The sequence below is a fragment of the Mya arenaria genome, chromosome 2, assembly GCF_026914265.1.
Source record: "Mya arenaria isolate MELC-2E11 chromosome 2, ASM2691426v1".
Classification (NCBI taxonomy): Eukaryota; Metazoa; Mollusca; class Bivalvia; order Myida; family Myidae; genus Mya; species Mya arenaria.
The window spans coordinates 13634210-13660668 of record NC_069123.1 but is presented as its reverse complement, the minus strand read 5'-3'; the positions used below and the strand labels follow the sequence as shown (position 1 = coordinate 13660668).

Genomic DNA, 26459 nt, shown 5'->3' with positions numbered 1-26459 from the left:
CCGCCCGTCAGGAATTACCCACTGTCTATTTAGGGAAGCCGATATTCGCTATACTCAATGTGAAAGGGGAATATAACTGCCTCGTTTTCTATTGATAAGACGTAAATATGATTTGTTAGCGTCTCCGAAAACGATAGATAGATAGACGGTCAGGTCGGTTTATTTCTAATCTTATATTGAATGCTTATGCAAAATGCATCAGGCTATATGTAAAGTATTGGATCTAGATTGGTTCATAAGATATTAAAATCTACAAAACGTGATGCACGAGAATTTCCCCATAACGCAAAATGAGAACGACCCGGTTTTGCCATTTACCGTACCAGTTATGGGACGTCCCATTTCATTGAACGTGACATCAAAAGAATACACCGAGGCATTCTGACAGTGTAGTATATTCAGTATTTGTTACTCGATACCTGTTGAAATTTTAATATCAGTGGTGAATGATATGTACAAACAAGGTGTGTCTTATTTTATGATATGAATGCGGAATGTAAACGGAGTTTGTGTTAAATGGAATATGCGAAATTTTGGGATGTTGTTTGACAGACCGCGGGAGTTTTTGTTGAAAACAGTGCCGTAATGTCCAGCAAATGCTCGAGTTGTGGGAAGCCTGTCTATTTCGGTAAAGATTTTATTATTTTGTGTTCCTGTATAGATTTTCTCGTCCCTACGGTAGTTTTATTTATTATTTAAACGCAAACATTATTGAATTTGTGAAACCTGACTGTAGCGCTGCTGTCTTAGAAGTCTATTAAGTGACCTGCACGTATGTTTTCATGACTGCGTTAAATTTGATAATAGTGAAAAAAAAAGAAATTAATCATCAGACCATGCTCTCTCTATGTAGCCAAAATTTATACTTCCATGATAAAATATTTCATATAAACCAAGCTGTACAATTGATATATATATCAGACAGCCTGCACTAGTTTGTTAAATTACACAAGAGACAAACAACATTATGTAAATGGTTGAAACTTGTACTGAACACAAAGCTTTAATGATGACAGAAGTTTTCCCCAGGCAAATTTAATTATCCTGTGGTTAATTCTGTTTGACAATGACAACAATACTGGCTCATTATTATACATTGTATTTGCCAAAGAATATTTAATCTATTGATACTTGACTTAAAGCTGCACTCTCACAGATAGTCAGTTTTGACACTTTTTAAATTACTTATCTAAAAATGTGCTGATTTGGGCATCAATGCCTTTATTTCAGTCATATTAGATAATTCACAATAGAACAGATCACTGTTGTTTGGTAAACTGCCAAAATTATCATTTTTCTTAATGAATTAAACATGTTTGTCAATAAAACATTCATTTTTAAAATGTAAATATGATAAACTGTGATATGATCTTTTGTCAGCAGTCTTTAATCACTGGATTCCAGGTATTTATGCAAAAAATGGCTCATTAAAAGACAAGAAATAAAAATAAAAAGTTGTTAAAACGATCAATCTGTGAGAGTTCAGCTTTAAAGGTCATATTAAAAGCGATTAACCTATATTTCATACAGTTGTGAAGTGGACTGTTTTGAATGTTAATGTACAAATTATTGATCTTGATGTTTATTTGAATAGTGACATACATGGAAGTCAAATCTGTCATTTTAAGAGCTAGCTTGTATCTTTGATTTGACAGCACACTCACTTGTTTTAAAATTTAAGTTCAATTTAAGTTTGTCAAATGTTTACCGATTGTTTGCTAATTTTTTATCCTTTCATATAGACCTGTTTTATTGAGATTTCTTTTAACACTGAATTTCTGCAGAATTTTTGAATACATTTACTAATCAGAACCGCATATTCAATATTGCTGTTGTTTTAACATACGGTAGATTGTACTGGTAAGGGACCACTTTTTTCAACTGTACAAATTATTCGCCCGTACCAATTATTGGCCCTCCCAGTAAAATCATTGTTTAGCAATTCCAGTGTGACTGTTTTTCATACAAATGATATTTCGTGTTCATAATAAAATTTAAAAAAGGAGAACTAATACTTTTCTCTGTAAAGAGCAATTTATCAGCAATATTGAAATTGCACCAGGTTGTGTCAGGGTATTATCGATATTTACCACTCAACAATATGGAAAATAAATAAGCCCAAAATACTCCTTTAAACAGAGCAACATATTTAAATTTGTAGGAAATAGAAAGTAATAAAATATCAGGATTTTTTTTGAGATTTTTCAAATAATTTCCATTTCCTTAAATTGACAAACTCTATTGGTTCAATACATTGGCACGTGAATTTTTTCTTAATTAAAATATGCAATCATTATAAACCTTTATCGACTGGTGGTCTTGAAATCAGAGGTCTGACTTTCTACCTATGAAATTTTCATCCGAAAATATTGAGTATTTCTCAAGTTATTCAAGAAAACCCTCCATTTCTGGGATGAAAAGGGGTCACTAACCAGTATACTGTGCTTAAAAGGACAAAAAAATGTAAAAATCCCATAGAAAGTGTTGTTAAAAACATGAAGAAGAGAGTTTTGTTAAAAAATACATTAAGTGATTTCACCATATTTGTAAATGCGTCACAAAGATTGATGAGTTAAAACTATAATTGCTGTGGTTAAGTTTCTGAACGTAAGACTTAAGTGTTTCATTAAAGCTGTTTAACATCATTTCATATAATATGCAATGCTCAAATTATATCTCATTTTCTGTTTGTATGATTATGTGTGCAATTTTCTATCCATTTTCTAGCTAGAAACATGTAACATTTTAGTAAAGCATGTCTATTGCAATGATTATTTGTGAACGTGTGTGAGTGGTTTCATTGTTTTCATCTAAACATTAACTTCCATCTTGGAATATAACAAGCAGAATGGACACAGCCGATTTATATACTTAAGTACTGTGCAGATACATTACAACCCTATTCACTTATATCACATGCTATTTATTGAAATTTGTGCTCGACTACATGGTACACAATCATATAAAACAGCTTAAGTGATATTGTGTAATCTTAATAGCTTGGGTTGTAGGTGCCGTATCTAAAACGTGATATAAAACATTTTAGCCACATTCAGCGTGGGCATCTCCCCCCCCCCCACACAGACACACACTCGCCCCCTCTCCCCCCTATGTAGAAAACATGCATCTAGAATATACCAGAATACACCTTTTTTAAACTACAAAAGGATTCTCGGGAATGTTCCACAAACCCACCATATCATGACTATAAGACCAATAATTGTTCAGAATTTCGATAGGGGTAGAGGAATATCCCGGGGTAGGTCCCCCCGTAACCTCGAATTCTTGATCTGCCACCATGAATTGATTTAACTTTAAAGAGATAAAAACATAAACGGATAGGATTCATATTAACTTCAATATAAAAGTTATAATAAACTGTTAAAGGATGTAACATAGGTGTGTATAGAACACATATCAGTGATCTTACTCAATTGAAAAACTCAAAACAGGCATGAAGTTGCAAAATTAAAGGAAACACCCTCGTTATTTATCAGTCGTATCTTTTTTTAGCATAATTCATTGCGCAATCTTCAAAATATATCTAATTGCTACTTTCATGGTTGAAAATGAGATGTAAAGTTACTTAAATCTGCTTAAGGGCTCGCAGGCGTAACATGAGCCTGACACATTTTGACACGGTGATTCCCCCAGGATTTTTATCAGCAGATATGTTTTAATGAAATTTGATAGTCTTTACTATGTTTTAATATTTTCGACAGTGAATATATCTTACAAATTTGATAACCTTTTGTAAATAAAGCCTGGAGTTTACCTGCTAGAATTTCGTTGGCATGGGTAGATCTGCAGTGTCCAAATCATGAAATGAAGGCCATTTTCCCCAAAAGAGAAACTCGATGACATTCAGTTACATGTACATAGATGGATTTGGAAAAAAACTTTATCTGAAAATAAATAAAATAAATAAATTTGAATTAGATAAAAGATTAATTGAGCGGTACATGCAACAATGTAGTAACTACCTGAATTATTAAAGGAGTTACTACAGTTTTGCAGGCATTGCTATAACAGATTAAATCTGTATAAAACTGTTTTGGCTTTACAATGGTATCCAGTTTTAAGTGAATTTCGAAGTTTTATATGCGTATAGCTATCTGATTTAGCTTAAGGACATGTATATGGAATATTATGACATTTTATGTACGTAGTTTTGCCTAATCCTGGTAAAATAGTTTCTGGTCATATTGTGACAAAGTGGTTGCACAGACCCACTGATAATGTTTCATGCACAATTTAGAACAGTAATAAACATTCTTTTATTATATTGACAAAGATCACCATCAAAGGCATAATGATGAACTTGTTCGATAAGGCACATCCAAGAAGACCTGTTCTTATTAAACTGTCTATATTTGTACTCAAGCGTTTCAATACGCGATCTTTCAAGATGAGTATTAAGTGTCTCCTTTTCAGCATGTGATTTTAAAAAATCTTCAATAATAAGATATTATAACAAATAAATCATTTGTTACAAAATGCCTGGTGTATTAATCAAACATATGAAGCACAAAAGCTGCTCTGTGCTAGTTCGTTAAAACGGCTTGTAAACTCTTTTGTGGGGGGATTGTATGAAGCTTATTATGACCTTGCCAGGATTTGACAATCAATGTACAATATTATTTGTTGGTATTATCATTAACCGCAAGCTGTTTCTTTCTTACTTTAAATGTTGTAAAGTAAACAATAGTACATAATTTATACATTATTCCTACATATGTCTTTTTAATATATTAGCAGTCTGACCTAGCTGTCTTATAATAATCAGGTTGTCATCTATCTTGACATCTTACAAGCAGGTTTTTTGATGGAAAGATACAGACAGTTTTATAAAACAAAAGTGTAATAAAATCAAAACACTTCCCTCTTAAAACTAAGATTTAACTCGACTTGAAATCATGGTATTTTGAACACGTTAAATTGCTGCCATGTGTGAAAAATTGTGTCCGTCCAAAGGCACAAGATTGGTTAAATCTTATGTAAACATTAGGGGTTCAAGTTATACAGGCCTAATGTGCTCGGACTTCTTTCGGACTTCTTTGGGGCAGATACAGTACACAATTGTGCCTTCAGACATTTTCGTACTTGTGCATTTATTTCTTGAACACAATTGTGCAAAATGGTCGTTTCTCCATAATCAAAGGCACAGTGCAAATGGTCGTAACTCCGTATCAAAATAGAAGGAATATCATCTGTCTTGCGCCTAGCTGTTAAAATGAACCTAAATTATAACATTTCATGACTGTGAATTTGTGTATTCTGTATTTTCAGCGGAGCGGAAGACATCCTTGGGTCGTGACTGGCACCCTAGTTGTCTACGATGTAGAAAATGTGGCAAGGTCCTGGCTCCGGGGCAGCACGCTGAGGTTAGTGAACTTATCACACTAGTATTGCTAGTAGTTACATTAATGTGAAGACCACTTTTATTTTATGTTTTCTGGTATTCCATATATACATGTATCAATGCTTTTACTGTCTCACTATTAAGCTAACATTTGTAGCGATGAAGTAGAGTCAGCCTGCAGATTGAGGGGTCATGGTCTAGCTCACAATTTATGCAGTCTGTTATACTTGCATTATTTTGTCTCATGCAAAAGCCTAAATTATGATAAGAAAACTGTACTAGTGAACAATAAAAGGTTGTGGGTTTAAGCCCCACATGGCCTTTCAAAGCGGGCATCAGCACTGATTTCTACCCAGACTTGAATCAGCTGATTCATTTTGGGTTATAGCTGTCTCCACATTCAACCTTAAATGAATAATGAATTAAACTATGATAAAAGGCTTAAACTGCTGGGCCCAGTTTGTCTTTGATGAAAGGCAGAAGGTCAAGGCCATGTTTTTGAGTTTGCTATTGCACCTTCTTGCCATCCAATACCTGCAAGACATCATGTTCTACTGTTTGCAATGAACTTACCATTTCAAGTCTTTATTCAATTGATTGATTGTGGCTTTAAGTCTGCCCAAATTCGACAAGTGAATTGCACATCCAATGCAATATCTATAGGCAGAGTGTTGATCGACTTTCCAAATGAAAGGAAACCAGCTACTGTCATCAGTGACTTGGCACATTCTTTGATGTATCACCTGGAACTTCTGAAGAGGTGGAATCATTGTGACGCCCTGCAAAGCATCCACACATGTACGCTTTGCATTGGTTTTACATCAGCCGGTCAATTTAATTGTAGCTTTAAGGAGAGCATGGTTACAAACGAATCTCTTTGAAGTGGCGAAACTTATTAATCAAAATCATTTTTGAAGCAGTACAAATATTGGACATTGTGAATATGATTTTACTAGCTGTTTGATGAGTATGCCTTGCAAACAGTAATAATCAAGTGCCATACAATAGCTAGGGATTGATTTGAATTGCTTGATTGAGTGACATTCTGATATGTTTTGCTCTTCTTTACATAGTTATGTTGTCGTTTGGAAAACTCATCTTAAAATGTCATGGATTTAATACCATGGTTGCAATTAAATGCAATTACCTGTGTTTGTCATATCAAATTTCTTGACTCATGCATTTAGTTTAGTTCAAGTGGCAAAACCGACTACATAGCTATCGATTGTCTGTAAACCGCCATAACCATCGTTCGAATCATTTTGAAGCTGAAAATTTCTTCACAAGAAAATAGGTTTATATTGATTGTTCCTATTGATTTTCAGTCTTCTACTTCCTACTTGAGGATGATTTCTTATTCTTTTAGCTCATCGGAAACTGCTTCTGTAGTTTACTCATAGAAGTTGAAAAATGCTGGAGGGAGGTACATTCAGTTTATGGAGTCACTGGCCTTTCTATGGGTGTGTGCCCCATTGAGATAATTAGTCTTGTTAGGTTGAAGGCATGGGGCAAAAACTGAATGGTACCCTGGTTCAAGTTACCCTGGTTCTTTAAAGGGACTGTGTCACAGATTGGCACCAAAAAAAGTTTTTTTCTGTAACGAATCTCAGGACAATTATCTAATAGAATGTGTTACGCTTTGATATCATAATTGTAAAAAAAAGTACCAAAATGTAAAAAAAAAATTGTGTCAGAGACCGGGTTCGAACCCGCGTCGCCAAAATTGAAGTCAAGCTTCTTACTCACTGAGCTACAAAGGCTTATTCTAATCGGGTGACATAATTAAGCTATACACCTACCTCGGTAATATCACATGATAACACCGACTAGCCAATCACACAATTTCCTTTTTTTCACTATTTTATCATATGTGAGACAGCCCCTTTAATGTGTGCCAATGTATAGTACTGTCACACAGGAGCCCTGTTTAAATTCCTTCCTTGTTGACAGTTATCATTTTAAGTGGAGGCATGTGTTCAAACCTACAATCACTCAATCATTAGGTTGACAGTTAAGTCCATTTGCTATCAATAATTGAATCAAATTGGTCCAGGAATTACGATTTACTATTCAACAATAAGTTCATATTATCATTTGGGAGTACGTTCTTAATACATAGTAAAATCATGATCATTTAAATGGTTTAACCTGGAGTCTATAAGTATGGTAAAGTCATGTTTTTTGGAACAGTTAATACATTTCCATAAACTTTTACTGCCCAGGGGGTGGGGGCGGATCCAGGATTTTAACATTTAAACAATATCTTGTCCAAATGGTGCATTTTGGGCGTGTTTAAATACTTTTTTTTTCTCCTAGATTAATGTAAAAAGTAAACTTAGACGATTTAAGGTGGGGGGAGGGTGCACCCCCCTAAATCCGCTAGTGCTTTAATCTTTAATAACTTTACTTATCAACAAAACACATACATAATAATTGCACATCAGTTGCAAAATGATGCACAACACATCAAGTACATGTAAGTTAGCTTATTACAAAATAAGTAATTACTGGAAGTAACATAAGCAACATAGATTTCAGACCACCACTATCGATTTTAGCCGACATTACATTGCCAGCGACAATAAATCGATTGTACTCAATAATTGTTTTATCACTAGTTAAGTGTTCACTCGAGAGAATGTTTCCTCCACTTATTACTCGTGTCAGATGCTTAAAATAATATATCCATCATTGATTATTTTTTAATGGCTGTTGAAATTTTAGGCTGCTCAAATTTCATTCTATAATGCTTAATTAATTGTCTATCCATCGTAATTGTCAATAACTCATGCCATAAGGAATATTGAAAACTCAAATGTTAACTTTAAAATCAGCCTCATTTTAGAATAAAGCATTTTAATGTTTAACCTGAGATAATATCGCAAACAGATTATAATATATTATCAAAAGACCCTATAAAACAACTTAAACTGTGTTTTTATAGCTTAGTAATTATTCCAACAATGGTTATCTACCAGTAATTGGAATTTACCTCGGTACATTATATATAAGTTGAAGGGTATTCGGGGTTATCAAAGAAATTAACCAGTTCAGTTTGTTATCATTAAGACAAAAACACATTTCACATGGTTTCAGTCAAGAAACTGAATTTGGTCAGCCTAGGGATTGAATTTGGTCTGCCCAGGAATTGAATTTGGTCTGCCCAGGGATTGAATTTGGTCTGCCCAGGGATTGAATTTGGTGAATTTGGTCCGCCCAGGGATTAAATTTGGTCCGCCAAGGGATTGAATTTGGTCCGCCCAGGGATTGAATTTGGTCCGCCAAGGGATTAAACTTGGTCTGCTCAGGGATTGAATTTCAAGCAGGTCCACCTAGAAATTGAATTTGGTCCGCCCAGCAATTGAATTTGGTCCGTCCAGGGATTGAATTTGGTCCAACAAGGGAATGAATTTGGTCCACCCAGGGATTGAATTTGGTCCGCCCAGCAATCGAATTTGGTCCGCCTAGCAATTTAATTTGGTTCGCCCAAGGAATGGAATTTGGTCCTCCCAGCAATTGAATTTGGTCCGCCGAATTTGGTCCGCCCAGCAATTGAATTGGTCCTCCCAGGGATTTAATTTGGTTCCATGAAGGAATGGAATTTGGTCCACCCAGCAATTGAATTTGGTCCGCCCAGGGATTGAATTTGGTCTGCCCAGGGATTGAATTTGTCCGCCCAGCAATTGAATTTGGTCTGCCGAGGGATTTAATTTTAGTGAGCCCTGGCAAAGTTAGATCATTAACAACTTGTTGAATAAGATTGCGAAAATGCAACACAATTCAATTGCAAATGTTAGTTCAATCCATGGTTTATTAATGTACTATTGTTCAATTTCAGCACAAAGGGACTCCATTCTGCCACAAGCCATGTTACTCCGCATTGTTTGGTCCAGAACTTTTTGGTTATGGTTCAAATGTTACATCCCCATCCAGAAAATCCAATGAAACTACATCTGACACAAACAACTCATACTTATATGACGATGGGGCTGAATCAAATGGAAAAACATGTGTTTACAAAACGACAAATACAAGTCCTGGACCAATTAAATTCCAAAGAAATTATAGTGAAATCAATGCATCGCCAAATGTGTTCCCAAAACGACATAGTAGTGGTAACATTTCTGGTAAGCCTTCGGACAGTAATGGTTACCATAACAACAATGGTATTTTAGGAAAGTCAGGACTAAGTGTAGTCAATGAAAGTTCCGGAAAGGATTCAGGCCTGAAGTTAGTGTACCAGTCAAATCAGAATGACGGGAAAAGACCAACGGCTACTGTGACGCGCAGCCATAGTGATGTCGGTCTCAGTTCATTGGCTAACGGACCAGCAGTGAGGCCAGCCAAAGTTAGGTATGCATCAGAAGATAATTAATTCTTGCTTGTCAAGTCACTGTATATGTTTCATTTTATTCACTTTATTCTCTTTATTTTCTGTCACACATTTTCGAATTGAGCTAAATAAATATTGACACCTTTTTTCCATTAAACTTTCCTCTAGAGCTTCTTTCTATGAATTGAATGGTCTGAGTAGAGCCTTTTTGTGGGTACCACAGTAGGAAGTTATGCCAGGATATTTCAGCTCTTAATTCAAAACAATGACATCGCAATTCAAACTGGAAATGGATAGTCTTTGAACCGATTTTGGAGCAAAACCCAGCTATGAACAGATTAGTGTACTCATGTTGCAAGGGAGATAACGATATAATCACTTGCTCAAACATTTGGTGGGACAGAACAAGTTGTCCCCCATGCTCATCTATTTTTGGCAACATCAGCAGTACAGTGAACTACTCTCCCCTCGACAGAAATCATCTGTTTATTATTGATAGAGGGCGCTGAGATGCAGTTAAGCTCACATGTAATAGTGTTCAATGGTTCGAATGGTTACAAATATGGCTACTGTAAGATTTCCAAGGTAGGGTTATAGTTGTTCAACAGATATGTTTTAGGAAGTTTATTTACTGCTCTGTTTGCTAAATTTTCCTTGTACAGTAAAGTCAAGGAGGATATTTGTTTGACAGTACTTTATGCTACATATAAATTCACATACATGTATGTATTTAATGTGATTTTGATAAGGAAGTTTTGGTTATTGTTATAATTAAAAATAAGGATATGAGTTATAATTGAATGAAAAAGTACTTAAATTTATAGAATTGTAAAGATCGCATTTAATAATGTTTTTAAATAACTTGTTAATGTTAAAAGCAAAACCTCATATTATTACAAGTTTGACCTTGATAAAATGTATGTGGTTAGCAGCTTAACTTCAAAACCTGCAAAATACTACATGTTTATTATAAAAAATTGGAAGTCACATTATTAATATCGATGCTTAAAATTAATGGTTGCTAAATAAGTGATTAAGATAACAAAATTAATGTCTTCATGTTGCAAGAAAACCTAATGACGTTGAAAAGATCTGATACACAAATATGTACGAATTTGTGACCAGTAACTTTGCTTTAAGTATGTGCCTGAAGTTATTATTTCCTGTTATTCATTGAGAACATTCATAAAGGCAGAAATGTTTTTAGTTTTGACGACAATGGTATGATGATAATCAATACATTACGTACATAATCCCATTTTACACTGCTAAATTTGTCAATAGCGAATAGAAAATTGAGTATAGAGATAATTTTAATTTAATGCACATTTGAAATGCATTCTTCAATTTGATCTTCAAACACTTGATATATAAATCGATAAATGTTAATGCCTCCAAATAAAAGAGTTGATAAGATCGCAATCGTGTCATGTTGGACATCTTGTTCCTTTAAACCGCAATATACCTGTTCACATTTTGATTGTTTTTAGCAGATCTGTTAATTATACTTTATTGTCAGGTTTGATCTAAGTTTTTGTGATACAAGGTGATTTTGTAGTTTGCATATTTTTCTTAATTGAAAACATGTTTCTCTCTCATTCTTACAACATTTCTAGTAACATCTGTTTCCGACTTCATTATTGTCTTACTAAGAATGTTCTGTTTATTTTCGACTTAAAGCATTAGCATTATAAGACATTTACACAAGTTTGTGCTACGCCTAGATTAACACAAAATCTAGCATTTTTAGTAGACCAACTTTTCCTTCATAAATTCTCTTCAACTAAAATTATTAATAGTATTTAGTTATAAAATGTCAACACAAATATTTTGTCATTTTTGTAGTAATTAAGGTTGTGTATGTGCAAAGGGAGCAAAAAAATTAGTATTGGTAATACCAATGCAATATGCATGGCCTAAAATTTTTTGCTAAATAAGTTTGCAATTTCTTGTTTTATAAATTTAAAATTGATTTTTCGAGATGTAATATTGCTTTATAATACATGAAGAACAGGGCTGGTTATAATTCATAAAACATCTTAAGTCATTTCCTAACTTAAGTCATTTTCATAAGTTTAGTATCTCACTGGTCATATAATTCAATAAATCAATAATATTTTATAGACTTTATTTTCAGTAATTTTATGTTATTATTATACTTTAATGCTAAAAAAAGTATTTTTCTTTAAATTTGACTATGAATATTTTAGGAAATTGATTTAAGTTAAGAAATGACTTACAATGTTTAATTAATTCCAGGGTTGGATTTATTACGTGAGTTTGCGCAAAGCCGTTAAATTTTGGTATCCATTACAGTGGCTGTACAATAACTGAGCATGCAAATTTAGTATTTAAAGACCAATATGCCATTATGGCATGTCAATTAATTTATCATATAAGCATCATTTATCTGCAAGCAATTAATACCGCAAAAACAAATTGTCCGTATTCGACCTAGTGGAATACAGCTGTATTCCGTAATCTGCTGATGTCACATCATAACATGTATCGTTGCTTAATGTTCATAATTGTGACAATATAAAACTAAATAATGTGTTATTAAATTGACATTAATAACCGTTTAAGCTTATAATGTGTCTTTTAAATGATTTTAAACAGAAATGTATGTAATAAAAAAAATGCATAAGTAACCCTGTTGCATTTAAACCTTGTGATGTCAGGTATATATCTGTTCAAAGATGTTGACTTTCTGTAACTCAGGTGAAATAAGTTACTTCTTCTGCCTAGCCAGGTGTATTAACCAGTAATTGTAGGGCGAAAGATGGCCAGAAGGCTACAAGCTATTGTTTACATTAACCAGCTTTGTATCTCACTTAAGTAAGCTTGATTTACATTTGTACCATTTTTCATGGGAATATATCCAGACATACACTGTTGATGATTGATGCTGAAATTATAAGTCTGTAGATTTCAAGATGAAATTGTAACAATCAATGGCTTGTATTGTTATTTATGAAGACGTTTTGCTTCAATCTGATTCTAAGAAAAGTATGAAGCAAAAATTCATGATTGTATAGCCATGTCATCATTCAGTAAACCATTTTTCTAAATTGACTTGCTGTATTCCTGTTTTTTTAGCAAAGTCATATTTGTGAACATGTCATGTATTTTTTGATAATTAAATTCACTGTCCGATGCAAGTAAAACTACCATTAAATGCCTATTTGCGGTTAACTGATTTGAATAGCATACTTTACCTTTCTTAGTAACTAAGATATTCCTTGCAGTGAATGACAGTTTAGATTACAATTTGTTTATCTAAGATTATGCTAAGGGTGGAATTTGTTTTGCCTATTTTCAAAACATCTAAGGTTTTTGGTGTAATGTTTTCGGTGAAATTTACACAATGGGGCTATTCATTAGGTTGTTGAAGAGTTTCAGTGTTATAAAATGTCAGGAGTGAGACAAAAAATGTTATAAATTATCTCTGGGAGGCAGGCAGGTTCATTTCAACTAAATGAATTTCAGTAAACTGTAAAAAGTAGTTTTTCAAACATAATTTTGTTATATTGGATGGTGTTAAAGTCTCGGTTTCCATTTGCTTTGAGGTTTCTTGTTCTCTGGCTGTTGAATTTTAAAACAGGATAATTTGTGATTCTTATGACACATTAAAATAATTTTTTATAAAACTAGGAAAATATGAAGAATTGATAACAAGTTGCTGAATACCTGTTAAATCAGTCTATACAGCCAAAGGAGTTGATCTATGAACAGTTTTGCTGATAAGCCCAGAACATATCAACATATGTAGTCTGGCTTTCTAAGTAGAGTCTCTAATCATATATTCAATAGTTGTACCTGTCCTCCATAATTACGATAGGCCATGAGTACCCATGTTCTATCAATAGCTGTATCTGTTCTTACCACTGTTAAATCAATAGTTGTACTTGTCCTCCATAGTTATGACAGTCAATAAGTATCCATGTTCTATCAATAGTTGTTTCTGTCCTATATATGATAGTCAATGAGTACCCATGTTCTATCAATAGTTGTTTTTGCCCTATATATGACAGTCAATAAGTATCCATGTTCTATCAATAGTTGTTTCTGTCCTATATATGACAGTCAATAAGTATCCATGTTCTATCAATAGTTGTTTCTGTCCTATATATGATAGTCAATGAGTACCCATGTTCTATCAATAGTTGTTTCTGTCCTATATATGACAGTCAATAAGTATCCATGTTCTATCAATAGTTGTTTCTCTCCTCTTAATGATAGTCAATGAGTACCCATGTTCTATCAATAGTTGTTTCTGCCCTATATATAATAGTCAATGAGTACCCATGCTCTATCAATAGTTGTTTCTGTCCTCTTTATGATAGTCAATGAATACCCATGTTCTTTCAATAGTTGTGTCTGTCCTATATATGATAGTCAATGAGTACCCATGTTCTATCAATAGTTGTTTCTGTCCTCTTTATGAAAGTCAATGAGTACCCATGTTCTATCAATAGTTGTTTCTGTCCTCTTTATGATAGTCAATGAGTACCCATGTTCTATCAATAGTTGTTTCTGTTCTCCATATGATAGTCAATGAGTACCCATGTTCTATCAATAGTTGTTTTTGCCCTATATATGACAGTCAATAAGTATCCATGTTCTATCAATAGTTGTTTCTGTCCTATATATGACAGTCAATAAGTATCCATGTTCTATCAATAGTTGTTTCTGTCCTATATATGATAGTCAATGAGTACCCATGTTCTATCAATAGTTGTTTCTGTCCTATATATGACAGTCAATAAGTATCCATGTTCTATCAATAGTTGTTTCTCTCCTCTTAATGATAGTCAATGAGTACCCATGTTCTATCAATGGTTGTTTCTGCCCTATATATGATAGTCAATGAGTACCCATGCTCTATCAATAGTTGTTTCTGTCCTCTTTATGATAGTCAATGAATACCCATGTTCTTTCAATAGTTGTGTCTGTCCTATATATGATAGTCAATGAGTACCCATGTTCTATCAATAGTTGTTTCTGTCCTCTTTATGATAGTCAATGAGTACCCATGTTCTATCAATAGTTGTTTCTGTCCTCTTTATGATAGTCAATGAGTACCCATGTTCTCTCAATAGTTGTTTCTGTCCTCCATATGATAGTCAATGAGTATCCATGTTCAATCAATAGTTGTACATGTTCTCTATTCCTCCATAATATGATAGTCAATGAGTTCCCATGTTCTGTCAATAGTTGTATCTGTCCTATACATGATAGTCAGCTAGTCACAATTTTCAATAAATAGTTGTACCTGTCCTATATATGATAGTCAATGATGTTCTATCAATAGCTGTACCTGTCCTCCATATGATATATTGTGAGTACCCATGTTCAATCAATAGTTGTACCTGTCCTCCATATGATATATTGTGAGTACCCATGTTCAAGAAATAATTGTACCTGTCCTCCATATGATATATTGTGAGTACCCATGTTCAATCAATAGTTGTACCTGTCCTCCATATGATATATTGTGAGTGCCCATGTTCAATCAATAGTTGTACCTGTCCTCCATATTATATATTGTGAGTACCCATGTCCAATCAATAGTTGTACCTGTTCTCCATATGATATATTGTGAGTACCCATGTTCAATAAATAATTGTACCTGTCCTCCATATGAAATACTGTTAGTACCCATGTTCAATCAATAGTTGTTCCTGTCCTCCATATGATATGTTGTGAGTACCCATGTTCAATCAATAGTAGTACCTGTCCTCCATATGAAATATTGTGAGTACCCATGTTCAATCAATAGTTGTACCTGTCCTCCATATGATATATTGTGAGTACCCATGTTCAATCAATAGTAGTACCTGTCCTCCATATGATATATTGTGAGTACCCATGTTCAATCAATAGTTGTACCTGTCCTCCATATGATATATTGTGAGTACCCATGTTCAATCAATAGTAGTACCTGTCCTCCATATGATATATTGTGAGTACCCATGTTCAATCAATAGTTGTACCTGTCCTCCATATGATATATTGTGAGTACCCATGTTCAATCAATAGTAGTACCTGTCCTCCATATGATATATTGTGAGTACCCATGTTCAATCAATAGTTGTACCTGTCCTCCATATGATATATTGTGAGTACCCATGTTCAATCAATAGTTGTACCTGTCCTCCTTATGATATATTGTGAGTACCCATGTTCAATCAATAGTAGTACCTGTCCTCCTTATGATATATTGTGAGTACCCATATTCTATCAAAAGTTGTACCTGTCCAATCGCTGCACAGTCTCTTGTGTCAAGGGAGGTTATCAACTTCATCTCCATCTATGGTAGTCTAGATTAGGGTTTATTAGTGTATGAGCTTTTGTAGAAACAATTTGATGAGTACCTGTTCAATCAATTACTCAATCTCTAGTGCCAGGAGAATTGATCCATGAACAGGTTTGCTGATAAGCCTATAGTAGTTTTCATACATGTAGCCTAGCTTTCAGGGTTAAGGTATGATAACATAACCAGTCAAAATTAATCAAAATGCACAAACAGAATTCTGTTTATTACTGACAAGCAATTAGTTTACACTGATTTTGCGGAATTCTTGTCGGGTAGTTCAAATGGTTGTGTTGTAAAAAACGTACAAAAGGCACTAGCGGATTAAGATGCGGGGTGCACCCGGCGCGCTCCCCTTCTTTATTTGTAAAAGTTTACTATTTAATATCAATTACTGAGGAACGATATGAAAATAATGCACTTGAATGCAAGATTTCAGACTATAGTCTCACTATTTCCTTGGGGACGCCTTCTGCACAGGATTTCCTTATGGCTGCTTTGTGCTCATATAATGCAATAAGTATATAAAGTCATAGAATTTCTTAGTATCATTGGCTATGTGTAGCTGTTGAGAACCTATTTGGTTTAAGTTCTTATTTACTGGTACTAGAAGTTACAACTGTAGCCAGTCTAATGTAGTAATTTTCCCCGACCTTGTTTTTCGGGATGGTGAAATAATTATGCTTCCAATGTTTCTAGCATTTTCTATCTACATTCTTGCTACCCGATTCTTAAAAATGAAAAGGTACAAATACTTATTGGACAATTACAGTGTAGTGAAGTTGTTGTGGATTTAAATACTGTATATGCTAAGTAATGTGACTGAATAACTAGGTCATGTGGTTTGCGTGATGTGGATTGTTAAATCATGAGAATAAGATGGCCATTTTGTGGAGATTTTATTATTTGTTCTGTACCATGAAAAGTCACATTTGGTCATAATTTTAATCCTGAATTTGTTGCATTGTTTTTGAATTGGAGTTTTTGTTGGCTATTTAAACTCACTGAAATGTGGACATATTTTGAATGGGTCTGAAACAGCAACAAAATATAAAGGAAGTGCAGTTATAAACACTGCTCTTTGGCGATAGTTGTCAGATGTGAACTTGAAGCATTTTGAACTGTATGTCCGTATACTTGTGTGTGATCTTGACATGTGAAGGTCTTATAGTAGTTAAGTGTTGATTTATTATTTCACCAGGGAAAGGTGTGGAAGTGGCAGTGGTGGACCCGCCCCTTTCATGCGAAGATATTAAAAGATAATTCAGTTATTTCGGCAATTAATACTTATTGTATGACTTTACCAAATTTTGTATTTTTTAGGGGAGCAGAGTTGTTCAAGAAAGTCCAGATATACAATGAATACCACAACAACAAACGCGGACAACAGCTTGAAATCACAGAGGTACATATGACTCCATGTAGTTTGTTTTCTTTGTAATACATTTTTTAATGAGCCAGTTTATTTCATACTGATTGCTTTTTAACTTTACCAAACATACCATACAAAAACATTTGTGATATAATTATAAGAGGTATTATTAACAAAGCTGCATTCTCACAGATAAAGCGTTTTGGCAACTTTTTTTTTCTTTTTTTTGTCATTGAACGAGCCAAATTTTGCGAACCTGCATAGAAACTAGTGATACAAGACTGCTGACAAAAAATCAGATTGCAGGTTTTCATCTTTTTGTTAAAAAGTAATGTTTTATGCATTTTTCTTAAAGCGTTAGTAACACTTTTAGCCATAATACATTAATTTTGGAACGTAAAGATGAAAAATTGCGATCTGATCTTTTGTCAGCAGTATTATATCACCGGTTTTTAGATATTTATGCAAAAATTGGCTCATTCAAAGACAAAAAATAAAAAAGTTGTTTAAACGTTAAATCTGCGAGAATGAAGCTTTAAACATTATAACAGTGACCAACCCTAGAATGCAAACAAAACAGGGTGCACAATGTTTATCAAGAGATTTAGCTTAGCTAATATGAGTAAGCACAAGTATGCATTTATGTTTACAATAAAAAACAATGGAAGTATATTTATAATGCAATGAAATCTACTGGGACAAACCCAGTAACCTGAGAAGCCAAGCATACACTACCTGAACTCATATGCCTAGCATTTTCTCTCTAACCTGAAAACACTTAGCATAGAAATGAGAAATTTCCATAAATGTTTGTCTTATAACAACAGAATGGTGACTCTGCAGTGTCTGTGATTATGGTAAAAATTCGTTCCTATAGACGGAAATCCTTCATGTTTTTCAGAATGAAGGCAATGTGCGTGTCCAGGGTGCTCTGCGTATATACTGGGGTCTTAAGAAGCCAATTATCCTCCAACAATATGACAAGGTTCCTACTGACCCTATACTCAAGAAACGCTACAGCATTGTGACAGATCATAGGGACTTTAAACCACTTCAGGAGATGAAACATGTAAGTTTATGGCAAATAAATAGCTACAATACGAAACCACTGCTACACTTATCATTCAAGCTGGCAAAGATATATGATAATTAAGCTAGACCCAGGTTGCAATGAACAGTTTAAGTGTTAATTTATCGAATAATTTTGCTTGGGTAAAGAGATACTGCGTGATTGTTATTTTATTTTTTTGCTTAAAGATGCACTATTACTCCAAAATAAGATTTACCATATTTAAGACAATTGTTTTAATTTACCAAAAAGGATTAATAAATGTCGAAAACAATGGTTCTTATGGAGGATACTGTGTTAAATTTGAAAGAAATTTGCATAAAACACAGTATTTCTACCTTATGAGACTATAGTAGATCACATTAAATCTTTTAGCATTCAACAATCTTTTAATATTTTTGCGTTTTCAGCTATTCAAACAAGGTTACTTGTTATCAGTTATTAATATTTTCCATAAATGCATTATTTAGTTAGTAGTTTAAGGTTTATCAGTCAAAATTTAGGTTATACATGTGTATATATTGATTTTGAATAAGAATGTCACTTTAATCATGTTAGCTGGCAAAGATATATGATTATGAAGCTAGACCCAGGTTGCAATGAGCAGTTTAAGTGTTTTTTTATTGAATCATTTTGCTTGGGTAAAAATAAACTGCGTACGGTAATATTTATTTTATTTTTTTTGCTTAAAAATAATTAAAACTATTTTAGTACTGGCTCAAATGTCTCTCCAATAGCCAGCCTTTATATGTTAACCCCTTAATAACCCACTAAACAGTACCAATTAATTTCAAAATGGAACTACAGTGGTAAATTCTGTAAGGTGCTTCTAAATGAAAAATTCAGAATCCATCCAGGGATCCCATCAGAGCCAACATGAGTGTAAACACTATTAAGGGAGAGGGTGTTGTCCTTTCAAGTTTTATTTTTGTACCCGTAAGATTATTATAAGGCCTTACAACATACTTGAATGAATAGAAGGTTTTGAATGTCAAATGATTTTTTTTTATCCTGTTAGCATAATTGCAAGGCCACCTGTTTTTCATCAAAGGGCTTGACTCATGGTCTAGGTGCAGGCAAGTTTGGTTGGAACTCATTAATCTCCATACTTAATTTTCCAAAAACCCACAAGACTGAATTGATATAATCTGGCCTCACATTATACCAATAAGGCTACTATTACATTAACTTGTTTCACACTTTTTGTAGAGTATATATTCAGTATAGACCAAGCCTCAAAATTATAGATTATATTAATTTTCCATTACCAGGAGTCCGAGCCCCCAGGCAGTCCAACCTTGATGCGGAAGCAGGGCAGTGTGGGATATGATGACAGTGTGTTACACTCCCCTTCCTCGGATGTTGTCATGAGGCGACCTGTTAAGAAATCAAACACAGTAGCATACCGGGGGGACAGGCCGAACAGATGGAAGCGGGCTTCTATTAACGGCCATATTTATAATTATGATGTAAGTGATAAATTTTGCATCATAGACTATGTTAACATGTTAAGTAATACTGTCACTAACAACTCGGTAAGTACCTACCTTTGCTATATGGAATATGGTGATGATATACCAATTTTAACTTCATTGAGTCTAAAGCTTTAATGTTATACACTAATGCTGGTGTTTGTTCATTTAGACAGTAGTGTGGGTTATGAGACTCTGAGAAAGCACTCCAGTAGGGGATCGAACCAATGACTGCTTTTGTGACAAGCAGATACATAGATCTTTTTTGCCACCAGAAATTGTAGCAAAATGATTGCTTATTGTTAAGGAACAGGAATATGTATGCAATATGTTTCTAGCACAGACTGATTTAATTCGATAAATTTTAAAGTTGTCAAAATTACCACATATCTGCAAGCACGACACTTGCTACATCTTGTTTTGGGGGACGACGGGGCTTGTTCAAAATTTGGAAATAAAGGTTGACTTGCCAGGCTTGTTAAGTTTGTAAGCCAAGTGTTAAAGTAAGAATTGGAGCTTGTTCATCCAAATTAACTTATTTTGATGATTGCATTCAACTTTCAGACGAGTGTGTTTACGCCGGTGTTGGGCAGCTGTACCAGTGTAACCGTCGACAACAAGATGACAGTGCAACAGGTCATTACAACTCTACTAGATAAATTCAAGGTATGTATCTGTTCTGAGATGTTGTTGTTTGGAAAATAGTGTTATTTAGGGTTTTAGCTAGAGTGTTGTGGGAGGGTGATGTACTCTGTCCTTTTTTGGAAGCACCCTTCTGTCGTCATGGAGACCATAATGGGTACCCTTCTGCCTTCAAAGAATTTATTGCTTAAGATACACAAATGTTTCTTTTGTTTTGATTAAAGCTTGGAATATGATTATAAATTCAAACAAACTTCATAATGCTTTAATTATTGACTGTTCTATACAATGTGCCTCTTTGTCCCTCACCACCCTGTTTCTTTTCTGTAGCGCCATGTCCTTTTTAAAGCCCAGCTTAAACCTTCTTATTCATAAGAAAATAGTCATATCAGTTCTAAAAGCATTAAAAAGGTAAAAATGCAAATAGTTATAAAAGGGATGAACAAAAATACAGCACACAATAATGATATATAATACATTTAGGTGGAGTAGATTAATAACTTTTTGCTCATATTCATGAAAGAGTTGCGTTTAAATAGAAATTTGAGATCATGAAGAATGCCATTGTGAAAACTCCAAAAGAAAGCTTTTTTCCTCAAACCTAATTATGCAATGAAAAGATATATGTTTTGCAAGAAATAAAACATATTTGACTTTTGGTTGTAATTTCAGGTGGAGAATAAACCGGACGAGTACAATCTATGTATAATTACGGAGCAGGAAGGTAGGATAGATACCACGGCCCTTATCTTTATGTTGGCATTGAAATGATAAATGTTTTGTTAAATAAAGGTTTCTCTTTTAAATGATTATGACCTTAACCTTTTGATATTTGATTACAAAAAGGTCACGTTTTTTATTTGAGATTTAGTTTTGCAAACAAGTTTTTTGCCAAGTTCTCTGGCCTAAATTGTATGCAGACGTTTATTTAATTGAAAGATAAATTCCTCTTCTAAACCTTAGAGACATTTTAACAGATTGAGTTAACAGAATAAATACCATGTTCTTAAATATATTTAGTCTCATTTGAAACAGGAATTTTTGTTTTTAGGCATGTTTATTTTCATATTAAACTTTAATATGATGACATTCATGTTTTGGAAAAGATATGTATAGGAATATCATGTTGTTTAAAAATGTATACCTCACTTTCCAGGTGACAGGTTCTTAAAAGAAACAGACATTCCATTGTTAGAAAGACTTATATTGAGTCCTACAGACTCTGTGAAAATATTTATTCGTGACCGCCCAGAAACGTTACCTGCTGGCATAAGCCCCGCCCACATTCCAGAGGACCAATCACCAAGCACAGAATCTCCGCCGGAAGAAACACATTTGCCAGAGGAGGTATAGATATACATAGAGGCCTTAGGGTCTTCCGATTTCACTTTTCTTACATACCAAATTTTGGCAGCCATCTTGGATTTAGCAAATTCGCAAGAGCCACCAAATGGCCAAAGTTACTTCTCATAAACAGCTGAATTGAAAATGAATGTACTGCCATAGACATGGTATTGTGGTAGCTATTGTTAGCTTGTGAGAACTTAAATGGTAGTCATAATTCTAAAACAGTTAATATTAAACGTGGTACAAATATTGACAATGAAAGTTAGCATATAATCATGCAATGAGTCCCATTACTTATGTTAAAATGCATGTACTGTTGTCCTTAATCAAGGGAGATAAATGGACGAAAATTGTCGTCCGCTTGTATGGTCAAATAAATGATCTTATATCACCAATCTGTCTTAGTCACTGCAGTTGGCTGCCTTGGTCAATTTTGTATTATTTGTCATGGTAAAAGTTTGGGTGATAAGAAGTAGATCAGGAAAACTTCTGTAATGAAATGATTAAGGACTGCAGCCATTATTACATGCTGATGTATCAACTTACATTACTGCGATGTAATAGTGTTTGTGTTTGATTTTCTTTCCACAACAGTATATGTGTTGGATCACAGCATTTTTGGCCAGTAGTTGGAAAAATTAATTTAGGAAAAATGTGCATTTTACAATTTATTTCTATTTCACACTTTCAGTTGCAACAGTTAATAGATATACCGGAGCCTGTGTTACGCGGACTCCTTGACAAGTTCAAGAGAGACGAGGAAATAGAAGTAAAACGATTAAAAAATAAGTAAGATTATTTTGCCTTTATGTGTGTGTCTTATCGTTTAAAGGGAATAATTTTAGTCTTAAATCTATTGTTATCAAACTTTCCATAAAAAAGTGTCCAATAAACAGTTCAAAACAGCTGAATATAATATTATAGACTGGTACTTGTATGACTATGGACATTTGGGATTTTTGACTACAGACTGGTACATGTGTGACTATGGACATATGGGATATTTGAATACAGACTGGTTCATGTATGACCATGGACATTTGGGATTTTTGAATACAGACTGGTACATGTATGACTATGGACATTTGGGACTTTTGAATACAGACTGGTACATGTATGATTATGGACATTTTGGATTTTTGAATACAGACTAGTACATGTATGACTATGGACATTTGGGATTTTTGAATACAGACTGGTACATGTATGACTATGGACATTTGGGACTTTTGAATACAGACTGGTACATGTATGATTATGGACATTTTGGATTTTTGAATACAGACTAGTACATGTATGACTATGGACATTTGGGATTTTTGAATACAGACTGGTACATGTATGACTATGGACATTTGGGATTTGTAAATACAGACTGGTACATGTATGACTATGGACATTTGGGATTTGTAAATACAGACTGGTACATGTATGACTATGGATATTTAGGATTTGTAAATACAGACTGGTACATGTATGACTATGGACATTTGGGATTTGTAAATACAGACTGGTACATTTATGGCTATGGACATTTGGGATTTGTAAAAACAGACTGGTACATTTATGGCTATGGACATTTGGAATTAGTGAATACAGACTGGTACATGTATGATTATGGACATTTGGGATTTGTGAGTATAGACTGGTACATTTATGGCTATGGACATTTGGGATTTATGAGTACAGACTGGTACATTTATGGCTATGGTCATTTTAGATATGTGAATACAGACTGGTCATTGTATGACTATGGACATTTGGGATTTGGGAAAACTGACTGGTACATGTACATGTATGACTGTGGACATCTGGGATATGTAAATACAGACTCGTTCATTTGTGACTATATACATTTGGAATAAGTGAATACAGACTTGTACATTTATGACTATACATTTCGAATTAGTGACTACAGGCCGATACATATAAAATGTATGGCTATAGACATTTGGAATAAGTGAGTACAATATAACAGAAAGATACATGTATGACTATGGACATTTTGGATTACTGAATACAGACTATAAACAATTATTTATCTCCATCTGCTTTTTTTTCAGGTATGAAAGAATACGACGAAGAGTTCAACAGATCATCAATGACAAAAAGGCTAATTTATCGAGGTGCTAGTTAAGTGTGTGTTTTGGAAGAAACTTAAACTTTGTCAACACAGTTACAAGGCAAGAAGGGAATTAAAATGCAATGACATCCAAGTGTTATTAAGAAGTGAAACACTTGGAACCGAGTTGCTTTCAGCCTTCGAATTATGATACAAGAAGTACTCAGGATGAGCTGAAATGGATTTTAGTGAAAAAGCATTACATGTATAAGTCATGTCATAATGTACATTATACATGATTGATTGATTATAAGCCCGACTTTTTCAATAATTAGGGGAGCTGTTCTACTCACCTTGGTGTCGGCATCGGTGTCGGTGTCACACATTGGATTAAGTTTTGCATTCATGTTACTTTGAAGGTCATATCTCTGTAACCACCTGCTGTTTATCACACTGATTAACACTTACTAAAATAATCAAGTAAGACAACTCAGCTTGAATATAATGTGAATGATGGCCCTTGTTTTACATATAAAGTCTATCACACTGATTCACACTTACTCAAATAATCAAGTAAGACAACTCAGTTTGAATATAATGTGAATGATGGCCCTTGTTTTACATATAAAGTCTATCACACTGATTCACACTTACTCAAATAATCAAGTAAGACAACTCAGTTTGAATATAATGTGAATAATGGCCCTTGTTTTACATATAAAGTCTATCACACTGATTCACACTTACTCAAATAATCAAGTAAGACAACTCAGCTTGAATATAATGTGAATGATGGCCCTTGTTTTACATATAAAGTCTATCACACTGATTCACACTTACTCAAATAATCAAGTAAGACAACTCAGTTTGAATATAATGCAAATGATGGTCCTTGTTTAACATATAAAGTCTTGTTTAAGTTCTTATTGCAAGTACCATAAAGTCCATATCACACCGACCCCTAAATGTGTTTGATTGAAAGTTATAACAATTCTTCACATTCTTAAAGACCTACTAGATAAAGCAAGCTCAGTTACTCTAGGATTAATCCATGTAAATTAAGGCCCTTGTTAGTAGTTTTGCAACCAATTTCCACCAAGTTATTTTCCTGATTTTAAAATACATGACCTGTTGGATAATTTGTACTTTGCATGATAATTATATTTATATATACAGTCGAAACTTGATGGCTCGATATTCTAGGGACTTTGAGCCTCGAGAATATCGAGCCAAGCAGGATTGCTTATAGAATGTTATTTTTTTATTATTCCTTACAAAAAGTCTAGTTTACCTCGTTTGTTATTGGCTACGCAATCTCTGCAAGAGAAGAGTATTAATTGTACAGAGTTACACAGTGTACAGTTCGTAACATGACTTATTCGATACTTATATCATTTGATTTTTTTTATTTATTATAAAAATACATTTATGCGAAAACAACAAACAAGCAATTTTAAACAGTGGGTAACACAAACATAGCTTATAAGTTATATCAAGATGCATTAAAATTATACATGGATAACAATAAGAGAAAGAACTTAAAGAGATGGCATGTTTATTCAAACTGTTAAACCATTTAAATTTGATAATAATTCTAATAAATGTTTTACCGATTAGCGCTTTGTGCTAAAAAAAGCCAAGCAAACAAATCAAGGTACGAGATTCTTACCTTAACCCGCCAAAATGACATCGACCCAAGCAAACAAAACAAAGAGTGAAATTCTCACTTGGGACCACGAAAATTACTTCGAGCGTTGAGAAATATCGACCCTCAAGATATTGAGCCATCCGATCGAATTTTATATGAACAAAAAGCAAACAAAATCGGTCCTTTTAATCTGGTTCGAGCCAACGAGGATATTGAGCCATGAGATATCGAGCCAACGAGTTCCGACTGTATCACAGATAAAGCCGTGTATAAGTCAAGCGCTCTGTAATTAGCCTTGTAATTAACGGTATCTAAATCAGAAATAATTTTGAAATTTTGTTACAATGTTTGATGGGAAAATATGTCTGATTGAAAAGGTCTGCAATTTAGATTCAACAAAAATGTGAAAAGTGTCTCTGAAAGTCAAGACTGCCAATGCATATTGGTTGAAAAACCTGATGGCTTTTAACATGAGAAAAATCTATACAGATTATATGGCTATTGCAGTGGTAAGCATACTCGCTCTCACCCAGGCATCACAGTCTTGATAGACCAGCACATGCCAGATAGATTTATTAGGGTTTTAGGGAGGTTTTAAAAAGGGACAGGGTGCTGCAGAATAGGTTGATAAGGGAGAAAAGGGAACATTGTGTCGGCTGTGACGAATTTCACAGAAAATGTTTGAAATGGTGCTCAATTGAAGTAATATTAGGTTTCAATTGCCAAGTTTGTCAATTTTGTATGAATTTTTAATCATGTTTTAAGTTTTAATCAAAACAACAAAAAAATATGATTATCTTAAGCATTTGATTCTGTGAAGGTAAAAAGGTGTACAT

At 33.9% G+C, this 26459-nt stretch overlaps 1 protein-coding gene and 1 long non-coding RNA gene across 2 annotated transcripts; one reads left to right on the top strand and one right to left on the bottom strand.

Moving 5' to 3' along the window:
• Positions 1–351: 351 nt before the first annotated feature.
• LOC128209006 (ras association domain-containing protein 4-like) lies at positions 352–25589 on the top strand. Its single transcript, XM_052912806.1, has 11 exons — positions 352–628; positions 5290–5384; positions 9201–9715; positions 17335–17416; positions 18285–18452; positions 19724–19921; positions 20489–20590; positions 21239–21290; positions 21723–21913; positions 22605–22702; positions 23977–25589. The coding sequence occupies exons 1-11, from the start codon at positions 586–588 to the stop codon at positions 24044–24046; spliced, it is 1614 nt and encodes a 537-aa protein (XP_052768766.1). The 5' UTR covers positions 352–585; the 3' UTR covers positions 24047–25589.
• On the bottom strand, positions 3773–7227 carry LOC128209017 (uncharacterized). Its single transcript, XR_008256930.1, has 3 exons — positions 7162–7227; positions 5936–6141; positions 3773–3905 (listed from the first exon to the last, which is right to left on the bottom strand). It is a non-coding gene; the product is annotated as an uncharacterized LOC128209017 (long non-coding RNA).
• Positions 25590–26459: the final 870 nt, after the last annotated feature.